General features: G+C 36.7%; 1 protein-coding gene across 2 annotated transcripts in view; it reads left to right on the top strand.

The window, feature by feature from the left end:
• FAM151B (family with sequence similarity 151 member B) overlaps positions 1–8,879 on the top strand; it is a 35,233-nt gene extending 26,354 nt beyond the window's left edge. The window contains exons 6-7 of one of the 2 annotated variants that reach the window (XR_013827600.1): positions 6,312–6,443; positions 6,819–6,953. Coding sequence is in view for 1 of the 2 variants with exons in the window: in XM_079916790.1 (XP_079772916.1) it covers positions 6,819–6,978 (160 nt within the window). In the remaining variant the exon portion in view is untranslated. Of the gene's footprint in view, positions 1–6,311; positions 6,444–6,818 lie in introns of both variants that reach the window. The other variant, XM_079916790.1, reaches the window with a different exon arrangement.
• Positions 8,880–19,626: the final 10,747 nt, after the last annotated feature.

Consider the following 19,626-nt stretch of genomic DNA (forward strand, 5'->3'; position numbering starts at 1 on the left):
CACTCCTGTATTACTAGTATGCAACCTTCCAACCAGGAAATCAGCATTGAGGCAACACTGCCATGCAGTCTGCAGACCCCATTCAAATTTATCAACCATTCCAGCAATCCTTCTTATTTTCTTGTGGTCCAAGAAACTCTCCAGGAACATGCATTGCATTTAGTTTGCATCAGTCTCCTTCAAAATAGTTAGTTCCTCAGTTTTTCCCTTCCTCTCGTACACATGACAGTCTTCAAGACTACAGGCCTTTTATTATGAAAAATGTCCACAGTCTTGATCAGTTCAATATTTCCTCATGACAGACCTCAGGTCTTGCATTCTTGGCAAGCTCATCACGTACTTGTCCCAGTTCTCAAATCAGTCACTTCTTCAAGGATCCCTGCTTGATTATAGCAGCAGGTGGTGTTTAGAAAGCAAAATCTGGGATTTTAGTATAATCATTGCTCCTAGGGTGTCAGTGCTTCCAGGACCTCTTAACGGACAGAGCTGGAAAATATATGTGTATGTATATGTGTAGTTATGGTCTGTGTATGTATATATGTATGTATATAAAAACACACCTATATAGACTTACATACATAAACATTTCTGTGTGTGTGTGTGTGTGTGTGTGTTTAACCAACCCATGAGTTCATACTGGTATTTCCAATTTCAACCCAACCCCTGAGGGTTCTTTCTAGCCTTCTTTCTTTCCATGTTGTTAAATTCCTTATCAGATGCCTAGATACCTAGCTCTCATTAATCTAATCTAACAGTCTTTCTTTTAAAAAGAAGAGTTTAACTTATTTACATTTATTTATAACACAGATATGTTTGGTCTTGTTTCTGTCATTTAAAAGAAAAACTAGCATATTTGCTATTTCTGTAGCTTTAAAAAGCATTTCACTGTAGCTATTTTCTTTCTTTTGTATTTTTAATTCTGAATATTTGGTAAGTTAGTTTTTTTTTCCTATTGGTTATTTCTTACTGCTACTTTATAAAATATGCTTAATTTACTTCTTTACAAGTGCCCGTTAACTTCCATGAGCAATAATAAAATTAGTGTATTTCTTCACCCCCCTCTCACCTAATTTGAGTTGACTGTACTCTCTTAATGTCCAGCTTTGTACTTCATATTGAATGATAGATTGGCTGTAAAATTCTTGGCTCACAATGCCTTTTGAATTTTGAGGGCATTGCCCTTCTCCTTTCTTTTTTTTTTTAATATAAATTTATTTATTTTTTTGGCTACATTGGGTCTTCGTGGCTGTGCGTGGGCTTTCTCTAGTTGCAGTGAGCGGGGGCTACTCTTCGTTGCGGTGCTTGGGCTTCTCATTGCGGTGGTTTCTCTTGTTGTGAAGCACAGGCTTTAGGTGTGCAGGCTTCAGTAGTTGTGGCACGCAGGCTCAGTAGTTGTGGCACACGAGCTCAGTAGTTGTGGCTCGCGGGCTCTAGAGTGCAGACTCAGTAGTTGTGGCGCACTGGCTTAGTTGCTCCACAGCATGTGGGATCTTCCCAGACCAGGGTTCAAACCCATGTCCCCTGCATTGGCAGGTGGATTCTTAACCACTGCACCACCAAGGAAGCCTGCTCTTCTGCTTTCTTTTTATTTATTTATTTATTTAATTTATTTATTTTTGGCTGCATTGGGTCTTCATTGCTGTGTGCAGGCTTTCTATAGTTGTGGCGAGTGGGGGCTACTGTTCATTGCAGTGCACGGGCTTCTCATTGCGGTGGCTTGTCTTGTTGCAGAGCATGGGCTCTAGGCAGCAGGCTTCAGTAGTTGTGGCACGTGGGCTCAGTAGTTGTGGCTCGCAGGCTCTAGAGCTCAAGCTCAGTAGTTGTGGCACACAGGCTTAGTTGCTCCATGGCATGTGGGATCTTCCCGGACCAGGGCTTGAACCCGTGTCCCCTGAATTGGCAGGCAGATTCTTAACCACTGCGCCACCAGGGAAGCCCCTCTTCTGCTTTCTAATGTGAGTGTTGATGTGGCAAAGTGTGAAGCCAGCCTGATTATTTGTTTGCCCTTATAAGCGACTTGATTTTGGAGGGGGGAAATGGGGGAAACTGAATGTAGAAAGTGTTCTTTATCTTTGAGGCCTAGTAATTTTACTAGAATATGTCTCAGTATGGACCATTCTATACCAGTTTTTTCAGCAATATGGAGTTTTTTTCAATATATAGATTTAAATGCTCTTCTTTTCTGTAATATTTCTCTGAATTGTATTTTTAAATACTTGTTCTGTTGCCTTTGTACCACTATGTTTTCTCTTTCAGAAACTCCAGTTATGAATATGTAGATCTCCTTTGCCTGTCTTTGGTATCTATTGTTTTCTCTTCAGTCTTTCTTTCCTTTTTATTTGTTTGCATTTTATTTTACTGTATTTTATAATTTGTCTTCTCTGACCCTTACAATATTTTCAACAATGTCTGTTCTCTCTAGTCTAGTATACCTTCAGATTTCACCATATTTCTGTAATAGTATTAATTTTCCACTTCTTTCCTAAGATCTGCCAATTAATATTTTATCATCTCTTTTCTGTTGTCTTGAAACTTCTTCCATGAATTTGTATATCTGCTTTGTGCTCTTCAAAAAGGCAACTGCATCATTTAAAAAATGTGTGGGTTATGGCTTTCATCTGTTTTGTGGCTTTCTTTTTTTTAAGTAGTTTTATATCTGTTTCAGCTATCTGATAGTTTTTTCTAATGATGAGGTTTTTATTTCTCCATCTGCCATGTGTTTTTTCATATATTTTCTTGTACTCTCTTGTATAAAATCTCTGCCAAATTTATTTTGATTATCTGCTTTAAAGAAAGTGAGGTGTTTTTTAGACCAGCTACTTGCCTAAAGTTCATAGTGGAGAGGGATCAGGACTATGCTCTTTATGACCCAGAGAGTCTTACGTGTGACTTGTTTAGCCTTTAACTTCTCCCCAGTCAATGGAGATAAGCAGTTGTTGTGTCTCTAGGTAAGATCTTTCACGTGTCTCTTAAATTTAAACTTTTGGGTTTTCACAGGAACAGTCTGATTCCTACAACTATGGCTTTCCTGTTCTATTTCTTTGTCTCCACTGCTTTTTGAGACCAAATCTAATCCAGGAAAGCTCCCACTCGTAGTTCAAGGACACCATTCCCACTGTGCGAAGTGTTTTGGTGGGATATGCCTCTCATCCAGAAGAGTCTCTTATAGGCCTTCTCTGTAATCTGCATACATGAGCAAACTCTCTCCACCTCCTTAACATGTGGCCTTAATTTCTGTTGCTGTTAGAAACTTTCTCACCTGTTTTGTAATTTGCACTTTCAGCTCTCATTGAAGATGGGGTTTCTATTTTCATTCTTTTGTTCTTTTTGTTACTTTAAGGTGATTCTAGGAGAAAAAGGAGGCAGTGCTGACTTTAGGCTGCCATGTTCAAATAGGATGATCCTGCCATCCCATTTCTTTCATTACTTACTGCCTCAGTTTCCTCACCTTCCACTTCTGTGTAGTCAGTTACTCTCCTGAAATTTCTCATTTGAAGATCATACTTTGTTCAAGCCAAATTCTTAACCTCTGCAACATTTGAGTACTGCTGGTCTCCCTTTTCAGTTTGAAACTCCCTTGTCCTTTGGCTCCATGGCATTGCACTAAGTGGATTCTTCTACTTCTCTGTCTAGTTTGTTGTTGTTGTTGTTGTTGTTTTGGGGGGGGGGGTCCTGTTTTTGTTATTGTTGATTTGTTTTGGAACTCTGTCCCTAATTTTGGGTTTCTCTTAACTTCATCTCTTTCAGAGTCTTTTATTAAATATGAAAGGTAAACAACAAAGCTTTTAAAAAAATTTTATTGAAGTTTAGTTGATTTACAATGTGTTCATTTCTACTGTACAGCAAAGTGATTCATTTATACACACACACATATATATATATATATATATACATGTATATACATTCTTTTTCATATTCTTTTCCATTATGGTTTATCACAGGAGATTGAATATAGTTCCCTGTGCTATACAGTAGGACCTTGTTGTTTATCCATTGTGTATATAAAAGTTTGCATCTGCTAATCCCAAACTCCCAATCCATCCCTCTTCCAGGCTCCCTCCCCCTTAGCAACTGCCAAGTCTGTTCTCTATATCAGTGAGTCTGTTTCTATTTCATAGATAAGTTCATTATAAATTCTGTACTAGAGCCCTTTTGATTTACAAAAATCTTCCACAACTCTGTGCCTAACCTGTTCATGTTCTTCATGGTGTCTTTTGATGGAAGGAATTTCTGAATTTTAATGTGTTCAAATTACTCGAGCATATCTTTCATGGCTAGTGATTTTTGTGTCTTGTTTAAGAATTCTTTCCCATCCCCAATGTTATGAAAATTTCTCTAGTAATATATTACATTAAAGCTTTGTTGTTTACCATTAATAAAGGAAATTGAAGATGATTCAAAGAAATGGAAAGATATCCCATGCTCTTGGATTAGAAGGATTAACATTATTAAAATGGCTATACTACCCAAGCAATCTACAGATTTAATTCCTATCAAATTACCCATGGCATTTTTCACAGAACTAGAACAATTAAAAGACCCAGAATTGCCAAAGCAATCCTGAGAAAAAAGAACAAAGCAGGAGGCATAACACTCCCAGGCTTCAGACAATACTACAAAGCTACAGTAGTCAAAATAGTGTGGTATTAGCACAAAAACAGACATACAGATCAATGGGACAGAATAGAGAGCCCAGAAATAAACCCACATGCCTACAGTCAGTTAATCCTCGACAAAGGAAGCAAGAATATACAATAGGGAAAATACAGTCTCTTCAGCAAGCGGTGTTGGGAAAGTTGGACAGCCACATGCAAGCAATGAAGTTAGAATACACCCTCACACCATATACAAAAATAAACTCAAAATGGCTTAAAGACTTAAATATAAAACGTAACACCATAAATCTCCTAGAAGAGAACACAGGCAAAACATTCAACATCATTCAGAGTTTATTCTATTATTGAATGACATTTGGATTATTTCATGGTTTTGGCTATTGCAAAGATTGCTGCTGTGAACATTCATATATATAAATGTGAACACACACACACACACATCCTGGTGCAAATGTGCCTGCATTTATAAAGGCTATATCAGAAAGGAATTTCTAGAAATAGAATTTCTAGGTCATAGGGTATTCATACTTTCAGCTTTAGTAGATACTGCTAAACTGTTTCCCAAAGAAAATGCATACACTAGCTACCTGTTTTAAGTTGGATAAATGTCACAAACAATATTCAGCAAAAGAAGCAAGACCAAAAAAATTATATCCTGTATGATTCCATTTATATGAAATTCATTAACAGGCAAAAGTTAAACTGTATTGTCTAGGATGGATATACAGGTGGTAAATAAAGCAAGAAGATGGCAACCCAAAAGACAAGGTTGTGAGGACTCTGGGGGAAAGGCGAGGTTGTGATGGGGCAGTGATATACAGGCATCTCCTGAGGTGCTGGCAGTGCTTTTTCTTGATTTGTGTTTTGTTACACTGGAGTTCATTTTATAATAATTTGTTAAAACATTTATGTTTTATGCATCTTTTCCTATACATGTTACATCACAATGAAAAGAGCTTTAAAAGTGAAACCTGAGAATTGATTTGAATGAATGCATTTAAAATACCCTTAGTCAATTTTATTTTTCCTACTTTTAGTTTAAATACAGTAGCGGGAGGATTAAAAGAGGCAAAATAACACTGGAAATAAAATGAATAACTTCTTTTAACCTAAATTCGTATCTGTCTTTTTATAACGTTTGATACCATGGTGCTCAATAAAGTAATAAAAATGCCATTTTAGCAAAAATATAAGTTTTTAAAGTAATTCTCATTTTTTTTTTCTGTGTTCCCTACTGTAGTTTAAAAGTCTTTTTGGTTTGTCACATAATACTACTATGGAACAACATCCAAAGTATTTTCCTTTGTTACATTTCCAGAATGGTGTCATCATCCTTAAGGACAGTAATGTGTCAGTATAACAAGAATATATACATTGTTTAGACTGTTTCTTATCATTAGCAGAAGAACTGCTTTGGAGATTTTCCCTGGAGTCTGACAAGTTTATGAGGAAAATAAATATGAAAATACTTAACAGCTTCGCATTTCTCTAAACTCTACTAAGAGTAATGTAATAGTAATGTCACAGGAGAAATGAAAATATACGATTTAATTAACATTACAATTCTGAGCATATTCTTATATCCATAATAAATCTTCATATATTATTATTGTTTTTTAACTCCAGAAATACATCTAGGTTTATTCTGTTTGGCATTCGTAGTGACATCTCTTGGCATTCTTGTATCTCATACAGAAAACCCCCGGAAGGGATAGCGGGGCCACTTATAAGTGAATATGAATGTTGGGAACGTCAGTGACATTTGTGTCTCTTCACTGTCCCTTCCAGTCGTGCTTTCGACTGTGGCCTGGCTACTGAAGAAACCAGGTTAGAGCTGTGGTTTTTGTGTAGGGAACAGATGCCTTGATCAGCAACACAATCTCCTCAGTTCTTTTGTCCAAAATTGGGCCCATTTCCAGTGCTACCAGTCTGGGTTTCTAAAGCCATTTAACATTAATTCAGATACAGCGGGACCTAATTTAGGCAACAGCAGTGTGAATTTTATTCTCTCTAGTCCCTTTGATGTTGATGAAGGAATGAAACAGGAAAATATAGTTCCACCAGTGCTAATTAATTTTTTCTTCTGTGTGAATTTGGGTTAGAGACAAATGAGAGTAACTGTTTTTAGGGTTATTGGAATTCTTCATCACTGTTTCTTATCTTTCTCTTTTAACTATATAATTCTGTTTTATTTTAATGCAGGTACAGCCTGACTGTTTGGACTGGAAAAAACGATAGCTATTCCACTGAAGATTTACTTTTTATTAGAGGCCATTTTGACAAAAAAAGAGTTTTCTATGACATCTTGGAACCACAAAACCATGAATTTAAACAAGCCATTGGAATCAAAATTAATCTCTAAGATGAAAATTCTGCTAAATTATTTCATGTTTTGGTTTCATAATCCTTCTTTGCTTTGGTCTGAATTGGTTACCATATAAATTATGATGATTGATTTATGTTCCAGTTTATCGAGTCAAAAAACATTTACTGAGTGCTTACTCTGTTAGGCTTATGTCCTTATAATACTGTACTTACCTAAAAGATTTGGAAAGAAGAGATTGCATTGGGCTAGTATAACAATACTTTAGGAAAATGAATCTTTAAAACTCTTTATAAAAAAATTTTGGTATACTGAAGATAATTGAAAGAATCCACATGTCATACAGCTATTAAATCACATTTTGTTGGCACTAGCATTATAGAGATTTCATAAAAATATGCCATCCTCTTTCCTTTTTCCTGGAGAACTAGTTATTCAGAGACTACAGAATAGTAAGAGGGCTTTAAAAATGTTTTTAACTTTCACAGGGATGAGCAGCTTTCTTATAACAAGATCAAGTCTCTTTACCAAAAACAATATGGATTAAAATTAGATGTATCTAGACCTTCCATATTTGGGGGAGTATGCCGACAGCCGTATATGTTTTTTGTATTCTTTGTTTTGATCATAATATCTAGAGTGAGCAAAATACTATTGGAGAGCAGAATTTTAATCCTGGTAATATATCATTTGATCTTCAAGTTTCTCACCAACATCACCTTGGTTCAGGCCCTTGTTCTACTACTAGAATTTCAAAAACTGGTTCCTCATTACTTCATTCCTCATACTCTACTCAAAGATACCCTGAATATTTCTGCTGAAAAAAAAAAAACTTTTAAAAAACACCTCTTTCTTTATGTCAAATCAAAAATCTCTAGGGGAGGGCTTCCCTGGTGGCGCAGTGGTTGAGAATCCGCCTGCCGATGCAGGGGACACGGGTTCGTGTCCCGGTTCGGGAAGATCCCACATGCCGCGGAGCGGCTGGGCCCGTGAGCCATGGCCGCTGAGCCTGCGCGTCCGGAGCCTGTGCTTTGCAACGGGAGAGGCCACAACAGTGAGAGGCCCGCGTACCGCAAAAAAAAAAAAAAAAAAATCTCTAGGGGATTCTTAAATTCAACTTTATTGAATTTTATTCTTGCAAGACCCTTCCTAACGTGGTCCCATTCTAAAAGTTAATTCAGTGTCCTCAACACAGTCCTTCATTTCAAAAGCAGCTACACCATCTGTAGTCTCCAGATCTTACTTTAACAGTTAATTTCAACTAATATTTTTCACTAGTTGTGTCATACGTAGTAGTTATGTCTCCTCAGCTAGATTATAAAGTGCTTTATGGTAAGAGAGCATTCTTAATTGTATTTACAGTGCCTGGCGTAGTCCTGAGCAAGATATTCAGAAAAATATGTTGCTTCTTTGATTTATTGAAAGGTAATTTACCAATGAATGTCCTAAGATATGTAATTTATCTTTTATCAACCATTTTCTCCCAGTGAATAAAGTAGTGCAATGTAGAGAAAGGAGCTTGGGTTTTGAATTTAGATAGACTTCCCTTACAGCACCACCTCTGCCCCTTAATAGCCATAGATTTGGGGAAATATTTAACCTCATTGAGTCTTGATTTTTTCATCTATAAAATGGGGGAGGGGCGCAGAGGATGAAGCTTCTCTTGTAGGGTTGTTGTGAAGGTTAAGCGAGATTCATGCAATGGAAGCTTGTAGCTCAATGCTCATCACATAGCAAGTGCTCAACAGATAGTTCCCTTCTTTTAGACGTATCATGTGATCATATCCATTGTAGATAGATAGCAGTAAGACATATAACATGAATATTGTATACATATAAATATTTCAAGAAAATGATATTTCCACTTTAAATTTTAGCTACAACTGAATGTGGTGCTATTTGTCAACACCTAAAACTTCACTTTCTATGATTGTTTGCCAACAGCAAAAGATGCAATTTCATAATTATAAAATGTTAATAATTGCAACAAATAACTCTTAAGATTATAGTAAAAAGTAATGTTTACATTATAAATGTTCTAAAATGACCATGCTTTGCTTTTACAAAGAGCTGAATTTATAAATGAATTGCATTTTAATTAAGTTTGAAATCAAATTCATTTGTCCAGAAGATTAACTTTACTACTTTATCCTTAATAATATTTTTTAAAGTATTAGTCTTAAGGCAAAATGCCTTTATATTGAGAAATTTATCAACTAAGTGTCATTTAGATTAAGATTTAAAGCTATATTTTAAAGTGTTCTCAGGAATAAAAATTACATAAGAATTATAAAATGTATTCTGTTGAGAAGTAAATTTTTAAAAAAATATTTATTTGTCTGCGTCGGGTCTTAGTTACGGCACGCAGAATCTTCATTGCAGCACGCAGGATCTTTCGTTACGGTGCGTGGGCTCTTTGTTGCAGCACGCAGGCTTCTTTAGTTGTGGCGTGCAGGCTCCAGAGAACACAGGCTCAGTAGTTGTGGCAAACAGGCTCTCTAGTTGTGGCACGTGGGCTCAGTAGTTGCAGTGCACGGGCTTAGTTGTCCCGTGGTACGTGGGATCTTAGTTCCCTGACCAGGGATCGAACCCATGTCCCCTGCATTGGAAGGCGGATTCTTAACCACTGGACCACCAGGGAAGTCCCCAAAAGTAAAATTTTAATGGATTTTGGTCCCTATGGAAAAAGGAAAACATTGATCCCTGCTTCACACCATATACAAAAAATAATTAGAGTTGAATCTTAGGCCTAAAAGTGAAAGCTCTAAAACTATAAAGCATTTAGAAGAGAATAAAGGAGAATGTTTTCATGACTTGGAGTAGGCAATTATTTCTTTCCTTTTTTAAATTTCAGTTTTATTGAGATACAATTGACATATAAAATTGTAAGATATTATTAAATACTTGGGAAGAAGTTCACAGACAGAAAATAAGTAAATGTTTTAGTACCACCTATTTTTTTCTCTCCAGGTTCTTAGGTCTAATCTATTGCTGTTAAAATCCCACAACATCCAAATGCTGTCTCCCAAGCCTGCAGAGCAATCCTAGTCCTAGAAGATACTTTTGTACAACATCCAATTTTTCAAAAAATCAGAGCTTTTAAAGGTGCAGTAGCTTATGGCCCTGTAAGAGTGATGTGATTGCTAACATACGCATTTATCCAGTTGAAAACTGTTGCAAGTTATTCAGAACAGGTTGTTTATTTGCTTGTTTGTTGGAGCTAGGGTCTTGGATTTTTCCTTGTAATTAAAAAAAAAACTGGGCTTCAACTACTAAGCCTGTGCTCTAGAGCCCGCGAGCCACAACTACTGAAACCCGTGCGCCACAGCTACTGAAGCCTGTGTGCCTGGAGCCCGCGCTCCGCAATGGGAGGCCCACGCACCACAGCGAGGAGTAGCCCCCGCTCGCCGCAGCTAGAGGGAGCCCGCGCACAGCAACGGAGACCTAACAACCAAATAAATAAAATTTAAAAAAACCTAAATACCTAGTGACTATATAGAAAAATGCTCTATTCCTCATCTTGAAATTTAAGATGGGAGCCTTCCTAATATGAGCTTACTATCTTCTTACAATCATAAATTCATGAATCAATGCAAGGAAAATAGTGTGTTAAAAAGAGAGATGAGAATAGTAGCGCTGAAGTACTTTTTAATCTAGAAAATGGGAGTATAATGAATTAGTGAAACCAAGAAGAGCTGATAACCAGCTCTTGGAAGAAGAGGGGCGGGATCCAGCAGCTCTTGGCACCCCAGCAGCAGGAACTCAGGGTCTTTGTTCCAGTGTCCCCCATGAGTGTCACTCTTACTCTTCACTGTGATTGCTCCTCTCTCTCCTTCGTACCTTTGGACTGCCATCCTTTGGTCCAGGGACTTAATTTGTCCAGTCACTTGTGTCTTTCATGAGGGAGACATGTAACAGGACTTCAGGGCTTAATAGGAACTCTGGGGGGGAGGGAAGGGGACATCTAATTAATGTCTGATAAGCTGAGGTTGTGCAAATAATTCAGAAATGATTCCTACCTCAAGGATCTTACCATCTAGTAGGGGGAGAGAGACTTGTTAACAGTAAGTTGGATATTTGCTGTAACTCCTGTGATGGAACTATATACCAGGTTGTGGTGAGAGACAGCAGTATTTTCTAATTGGGAGAGAATACTTAGGTTGTGTTAAGATTCACCAGGTAGAGAGAGCGAAGGGCCTTTCAGACAGAGGCACGTGAGCACAGGAACTCTTAAGTGGGAAAGAGCCTGATCTCACTTGTTCAAAAAAGTTTCTGGAGGCACTGTATTTCGAAGCTGAACATTTAGGCAGGGACCAGATTCACTTTCCAAGCTAAGGAGTTTGTTCCTTTTCTTTCAGGCTGTGGGAATCATCCCACCATTTTAAGCAGGGAAGCGTTACGAGTTTTGAGTGTTACAAAGGTGATTCCAGTGGCATGAGAAGGAGCCTTAGAATTCTTGAAGTGAAAGGAGATGATGCCCTGAATTAAGGTGATAACAAAAGGGGATGGGAAGGCTCAAGAAATAGAGGAAAGGTTAAGAAGGAAGAGCTTGTAAGAGTTTGTAAACTAGTTGAATGGGAAGTATGGGGGAGAAGGACGAGTCTAATATATATATTTTGGGCTTGGGTAACAGAGCGTCAGGTGGTGCTACTGACCCAAACAGGATAGAACAGAGGCCAGGTGTAGCGATAGTTCTCAGTGATTTGTTGACATTGCTACTTTATACCAATTTGGGAAGAAAAATGAAAACCCCATCTTCCTGCCTCTGAACTCACCTCCCACTCTGACTTAAGAAAGGATGCTCTTTAATTCTATCAGTTTCTTAAAGAACTACAGCCCCCCTCCCCCGTAATTGCTACTTTACTACATATTTTTAATTATGTCATAATTTTAAACAATGAAGGCTACCCACCCCCACCCCCACTCCCCGAGTCTAACCATCAGAGTAGACAGAAAACAGGCAGGCCTTGAAAGGGGCTCACCCAACCTCCTGTCCTCTAGGGAGGCTCTTTTGTTTCTATGCTTCTGCTTGTGAAAGGGACCAGTCTGACTAAATCTGGCAGCTGAGTTGTTCCACGTTTGGTTGTTGCTAAAGAATCTTCATGAAGGCTGGTCATTGTCCCTTTCTTCTTTATCCCTTTCTTGGGGTCACATAATGTAGTAAGAATTCAGAAAATTCAATTGAAATATTTGCTGTGAGAGTCTGTTGCCACTTTGTGAATTCAAGAGCTAATCAAAAAATTCTGAATTAAAGTTGAAGGGCATGACCTCTTCACAGAGCCTGTTGAGCTCTGCCCCTAAGTCAAGGTTCCTATAAAGAGTCTTTCAAGACTTCCCCAGGGCTTTCTCCTGATATACATCCTCCGCTAGATTATAATTATTTTACGCGTTTGTATTTTGCCCTCAACTGTGCTGTTTTGGGGGGAAGAAATTACTCATTTTTTTATGATACCTGGTCAGAATAGGCCTTTAACAAATGATGGATGGATGGATGACACAAAACCTCAATAATTCTCTTAGGCCAGTTGTTCTTATAGTGTGGCCCACAAACCCCTCAGTTCCCCTGAGATGCTTTCAGAAGATGGATGAGGTCAAAGCCACTTGTGAAATTGCCTGTTTCACTGTGTTGACATTTTCAGTGATGATGGAAAAAAGAATGTTAGGTTAAATTGTGGATGCCTTAGTATGAATCAAATTCATTGCATCAACTATCAATCATATTCTTCACTGCCCCACACACTAGAAACAAAACAAAAAAGACATAGGAATATCAATGATCCAGCAAAAATTATTAATTTTAGTAAATCTTGACCCAGAGTACACATCTTTTTAATATTTCATGTGACAGAATGTGAGTTAAGCATAGTACAATTCTGCTGTATACTGAAGTTCAGTGGTTGTATTAAAGAAAAGTCCTTGTTGCAAACTGAACTAGCCTTTTTTTCATGGAAAAAATATTTATAACCGAAAGAACAACTGACAGACCAGTGACTTAGTCTTGGGTATTTGGCAGATTTTTCTCAGAAATGAACAAAGCAAACTTGTCGCTTGAAGGAAAACAAGTGACAGTATCTGCTGCCAATGATGAAACCTGAGTTTTTACATGAAAAATTAGAATTTGACTAAACTTGAACCCATCATTGTGAGCTTGACAATTCCCTATACTTAAAAGACTTTGATATCAGTGGTGATATTAATGAATACTATTTTTTATGGTATATAGTGAAATGTGTCAACACTTGGAAGGTCTGCATAACTCAAGGAATCAATATTTTCCAAATGAGTCATGCACAATATTATAAGGTCTTGCTTGGGTAAGGAATCCATTCAAAGTGTGAGACAGGGCAGTGAAATTTAGTGTAACAGAAAATGGAAGTTCCTTGGTGTGGTTTCAGATTCTACATTACAACTAACCTTCTAAGAAACTACCACTTACCAAGTTTGAGTATAGTATCAAGGAAGACTATCTACAATTATCTGAAAAACCTATTAAATTATTTCTTCCTTTTTCAACTGCATATCTGTGTGAAGCCATATTTTCTTCATATGCTTCAACTGAACATTACAACAGATTGAAGCAGAAACACAGAAGAGAATCCAGCTGTTTTCTATTAAGCCAAACATTAAAGAGATTTGCAAAAACAAAACACTGCCACTCTTCTCACTAAATATATTTTGGAAAATGTAGTTATTTTTCATAAAATACTTATGCTAACATGTAATGGGTTTGTCACTTTAAGACAATATTTTAAAAATTTCTCAGTTTTAAATTTTAATGTAGTAAACATTGATACCCATAACCTAGATTTTTAAAAAAAGCAAAAAACAACAAAAACCCTTGAGGTCCTGATTTTTAAGACTGTTAAGGACTTTTTTTTTTCTTTTTTTTGGCTGTGCCGGGTCTTAGTTGCCACACGCGGGATCTTTGTTGCAGGGATCTTCATTGCAGCGTGCGGGATCTTTAGTTGTGGCATGCAGGATCTTTAGTTCCCTTACCAGAGATCGAACTTGAGCCTCCTGCATTGGGAGCGCAGAGTCTTAACCACTGTACCACCAGGGAAGTCCCAAAGACTGTAAGGAGTTCTAAGACCAAAAAGTGTGAATGTCTCAAAATGTTTTAGGTGTTCAGCATATATGGATAAAAGGTTAATGCCATTTCTGCTTTAATCATTCTAGTATTGTTTAAGCTATAAAATGTGTGTAGTACATTTAAATATATTCTGCATCTCTATGTATTCAGTTGTTGAAAAAGTTTTATTAGTCTCTTTTTTTTTTTTTTTTTTTTACATTTTTTCATCTTGGATGCACTGCACGGCTTGTGGGATCTTAGTTCCCTGACCAGGGGTCGAACCCAGGCCCTCAGCAGTGAAAGCTCGGCATCCTAACCACTGGACTGCCGGGGAATTCTCTATTAGTCTTTAAATTGAAAAAATATATATGCAGGTGGTTTTTAAAAATTCAAACAGTACAAAAGTATATTTAAGTTGTTTTTGAGTTAAAAGGGATGTATTAAATAAATGACCTATTTGGAACTTTGTAGGGGAAAGAGAATAATTATAACCATTGTCTCACCAATTTATCAAAGTTTTCTAGTTTTTCAAAATTCTTTATCCTCATATTTATGATGATAAGAAGCAACAAAAATTTGGAGTGCATACTATATGCCAGGCGTTGTTCTAAAGAATCTATGTGACATGCTATGGTCACTGATGAAACACTGTCTCCTGATAACTCTTCAAAGCTGAATCCTTAGGTGCCAAAGCTGCCCTATGTGTTGGAACTTTCATTGTGTGAGCCATGCAGTCCTTGTTCTTATAATGATTATCTTATTTCTGGACCATATTTTCCATTTTGATCCAATTGATACTGCTTTAGGTACTATCTTGGTCAGAGACATTTCGGATGCAATAATAGAATCCTACTCAAATTAACTCCAATAACTGAGGCTAGGGAGGAAGTTACCATAAGGAGACATAGCCAGAAAATTTAGGGAAAAGCTGAACATCTAGACTGCAGGAAGGCTAAGAACTAAGACCACTGTCCTAGGCAAGAACTAAGACAGGGTCCTCAGCAGTGGGAGGTCATGGACTTCAGTGCTCCACAGAACAAATTTAGATTACTGAGAGAAAGCCCCATTGGTTCATCCCAGTTTATTCCTTTCAGTCACTTGTCCATCCTTGGTCCACTTTACTGTTGGGGAGGAAGGGAACCAGTGGGGTCATATGACACCTTAGGCTGTCCCTTACAACAGCTGTGGGCAGAAATGTCAAGAATGTACCTGGTGGTGTACCCCCATCTCTTCATTCTTGAGAATTCTGAGGCATTGATGCTTCTACCTGTGTGGGATTGTGATAACCTATATTTACCACTGGCTATGATAATACAAGGGAGTCCCCAGTGAATTGCTCAAATTCCACCCATATTCCTTCTAGCTCCTATTTGTAGTACTGAGAATTATTTCAACGAACGTAATGACCCCTTTTTCTCTTATGAAGGAGCCTGGGATGACTAGATGGTTATCACAGTTTCCATTTCAGAAGACAGTGATAGAATCCCTTGGTGGAACTGTTCTTCCCTTGGATGTCAGATTCTTCATATTTATAGGACCCACAGCTGCAGGGATAATATAGCAATTTTTTTTTTTTTGGAAATGGAGAAGATCCGTTTTGAAATGTGTTGACTGACAATCAAAATTTAAATTTGTGCCACTAAAACTAACACTTAATAATTGTGAAAATAAAGCTAAGAAGTCATGTGGATGATTGAAATTCAAAAATGTAATTTCCAATGTGATACACCATATTAACAACTTGAAGGATAAAAACCATACGATAATCTCTATGTGCAGAAAAAGCTTTTGACAAAATTCAACACCCGTTTATGACAAAAACCCTCCAGAATGTAGGCATTGAGGGAACTTACCTCAAAATAATAAAGGCCATACATGACAAACCCACAGCCAACATTGTTCTCAATGGTGAAAAACTGAAACCATTTCCTCTAAGCTCAGGAACAAGACAAGGCTGCCCACTCTCACCACTATTATTCAACATAGTTTTGGAATTTTTAGCCACAGCAATCAGAGAAGAAAAAGAAATAAAAGGAATCCAAATCAGAAAAGAAGAAGTAAAACTGTCACTGTTTGCAGATGACATGATACTATACATACAGAATCCTAACCATGCTACCAGAAAACTACTAGAGCTAATCAATGAATCTGGTAAAGTAGCAGGATACAAAATTAATGTACAGAAATCTCTTGCATTCCTATACACTAATGATGAAAAATCTGAACGCGAAATTAAGGAAACACTCCCATTTACCACTGCAACAAAAAGAATAAAATACCTAGGAATAAACCCACCTAAGGAGACAAAAGACCTGTAAGACACTGATTAAAGAAATTAATGATGATACAAACAGATGGAGAGATATACCATGTTCTTGGATTGGAAAAATCAACGTTGTGAAAATGACTATACTACCCAAGACAATCTACAGATTTGGTGCAATCCCTATCGAACTACCAAGGACATTTTTCACAGAACTAGAACAAAAAATTTCACAATTTGTATGGCAACACAAAAGACCCCAAATAGCCAAAGCAATATTGAGAATGAAAACTGGAGCTGGAGGAATCAGGCTCCTGGACTTCAGACTATACTACAAAGCTACAGTAATCAATACAGTATGGTACTGGCACAAAAACAGAAATATAGATCAATGGAACAGGATAGAAAGCCCAGAGATAAACCGACGTGCACATGGTCACCTTATCTTTGATAAAGGAGGCAAGAATATACAATGGAGAAAATACAGCCTTTTCAATAAGTGGTGCTGGGAAAACTGGACAGTGACATGTAAAAGAATGAAATTAGAACACTCCCTAACACCATACACAAAAATAAACTCAAACTGGATTAAAGACCTAAATGTAAGGCCAGACACTATAAAACTCTTAGAGGAAAACATAGGCAGAACACTCTATGACATAAATCACAGCAAGATCCTTGTTGACCTCCTAGAAAGATGGAAATAAAACCAAAAATAAACAAATGGGACCTAATGAAACTTAAAATCTTTTGCACAGCAAAGGAAACCATAAACAAGACAAAAAAACAACCCTCAGAATGGGAGAAAATATTTGCAAATGAAGCAACAGACAAAGGTTTAATCTCCAAAATATACAAGCATCTCATGCAGCTCAATATCAAAAAAACAACCCAATCCAAAAATGGGCAGAAGACCTGAATAGACGTTTCTCCAAAGAAGATATACAGATCGTCAACAAACACATGAAAGGATGCTCAACATCACTAATCATTAGAGAAATGCAAATCAAAACTACAATGAGATATCATCTCACACCGGTCAGAATGGCCATTATCAAAAAATCTGCAAACAATAAATGTTGGAGAGGGTGTGGAGAAAAGGGAAACCTCTTGCACTGTTGGTGGGAATGTAAATTGATATAGCCACTATGGAGAACGGTATGCAAGTTCCTTAAAAATCGAAAAATAGAACTACCGTATGACCTAGCAATCCCACTGCTGGGCATATACCCTGAGAAAACCATAATTCAAAAAGAGACATGTACCACAATGTTCACTGCAGCACTATTTACAATAGCCAGGACATGGAAGCAACCTAAGTGTCCACTGATGAATGGATAAAGAACATGTGGCACATATATACAATGGAATATTACTCAGCCATAAAAAGAAATGAAATTGAACTATTTGTAGTGAGGTGGATGGACCTAGAGTCTGTCATATGGAGTGAAGTTAAGTCAGAAAGAGAAAAACAAATACCGTATGCTAACATATATATGGAATCTAAAGTAAACAATTGGCTCTGATGAACCTAGGGACAGGATAGGAATAAAGATGCAGACGTAGAAAATGGACTTGAGGACACAGGGAGGGAGAAGGGTAAGCTGGGACAAAGTGAGAGAGTAGCATTGACATATATACACTACCAAATGTAAAACAGATAGCTAGTGGGAAGCAGCTGCATATTACAGGGAGATCAGCTCCGTGCTTTGTGACCGCCTAGAGGGGTGGGATCGGAATAGTGGGAGGGAGGTGCAAGGGGGGGGATATGGGGATATATGTGTATGTATAGCTGATTCACTTTGTTATACAGCAGAAACTAACACAACATTGTAAAGCAATGACACTCCAATAAAGATGTTTTTAAAAATGTAATTTCAATCATGAGTTTTCAACTTGTCCCAATGAATCTAGAATTGTTAATAAGTAAAGCCTGTCTCAAACAACCTTCAAAATTGAAAAGACTTTAAAGATTCTTTAATAAAAATAATCTCTTTTGTTAAATCTCTGATCAACATCTATCCTCAGCCTATTTCCAAAAGTGGTTCTTATCTTCCTAGGATAGACTTTTCCATAGATGGACAACTCTAGTAGGTAAAAGAGTTGAAATATTTCTGTAACTTCAAATTTCTGGTTCTAGTTTTTCTTAATCTGGAGGATTCAGACTAAGTCAGTCATCAGTCCTTTCAGTACTTAAAGTCAGCAGTCTAATCTCAATTGAGTCCCACAGGATGACTTTACAACTAAGCTCAAACAACCACAGCCCCTAAAATGTTCCTAGGATTGACACAAGACTAAAAATTCTTCCAAATATGGCCAACAAAGTTTTAATCCTATTAAATATTCTTTTCATGTTGGGATGAGAATAGCAACAAATGTTATTCTTTCTTAGTTTTCTATTTACTCAAAGTAATATACGTGGCACAATTTCTCTTCAGATTATGTTGAAATATTTATCATTAGGATTTGAGGTAAGTAAAAATCACTGATACCCCAAATGGCATTTAAATCTTTAATGATACCATTTTGTTTATGAACTAATCTAGCTACATATTCTTCCAAACTGTACCCTTAAAATGTAAAGCCAAGAACTTTTCTCAATATTAAAACTTGCGAAAAGGGTTAAGGTTACCTATAAACATCAGGTACAATTCTAAGTTCTGAATCAAAAAATACTTCTAGTGCAATTAATATTAATGTTTTTCAAAACATTAAATGGAAAACTTACAGTTACTTTTTCAAATAAAAGCCACAAGAAATTAAATAATTACTATGTACATAACAACTTGCTTATATCAAATTGTGAAGAAAAGCATCATGCCAGTTGCTAGGATCTCAAATTAATACACTCAGGTTTTGTATGGTTTGATTTATTCTTTGTTGTAAAACTGCTAGATTGAAATAAGGTCTCTCTATAAACACTATGCTTTGAAATCATATAGATAATATAGTCATTTTATAATATTTTATGGTTCTAGCATGGTATTCATTTACTTTGTTAGAAGTTATTCACAGGTCCTAAATACTAGATGATTGGAATGTCACACAAGGAAATTATCCTAATTATTCTAATATATAAATGTCTAATAATTATATATCAGAAAAAAAGAGATTGTTTAATATTGACCGAATATTTAATACATTTTGTAATTAAATTTCTACTGGCTTTCTTAATTTTAGCTAACCTAAGATAATCTAATAATCAGTTTTTCATTTTTACAACCAAAGCAAGCATTTAGTTTCTATTTATGATAAATCCCAAACTTTTTTTTTTGGTTGTCTTTAAAAAGACAAGAACACTTTGATAATAAGAAAATGAGAAATGCTTTTTAAATTTTGTATTATCTTGTTATTG

The sequence above is a fragment of the Stenella coeruleoalba genome (genome assembly GCF_951394435.1).
Source record: "Stenella coeruleoalba genome assembly, chromosome: 3".
NCBI classification, from domain to species: Eukaryota; Metazoa; Chordata; class Mammalia; order Artiodactyla; family Delphinidae; genus Stenella; species Stenella coeruleoalba.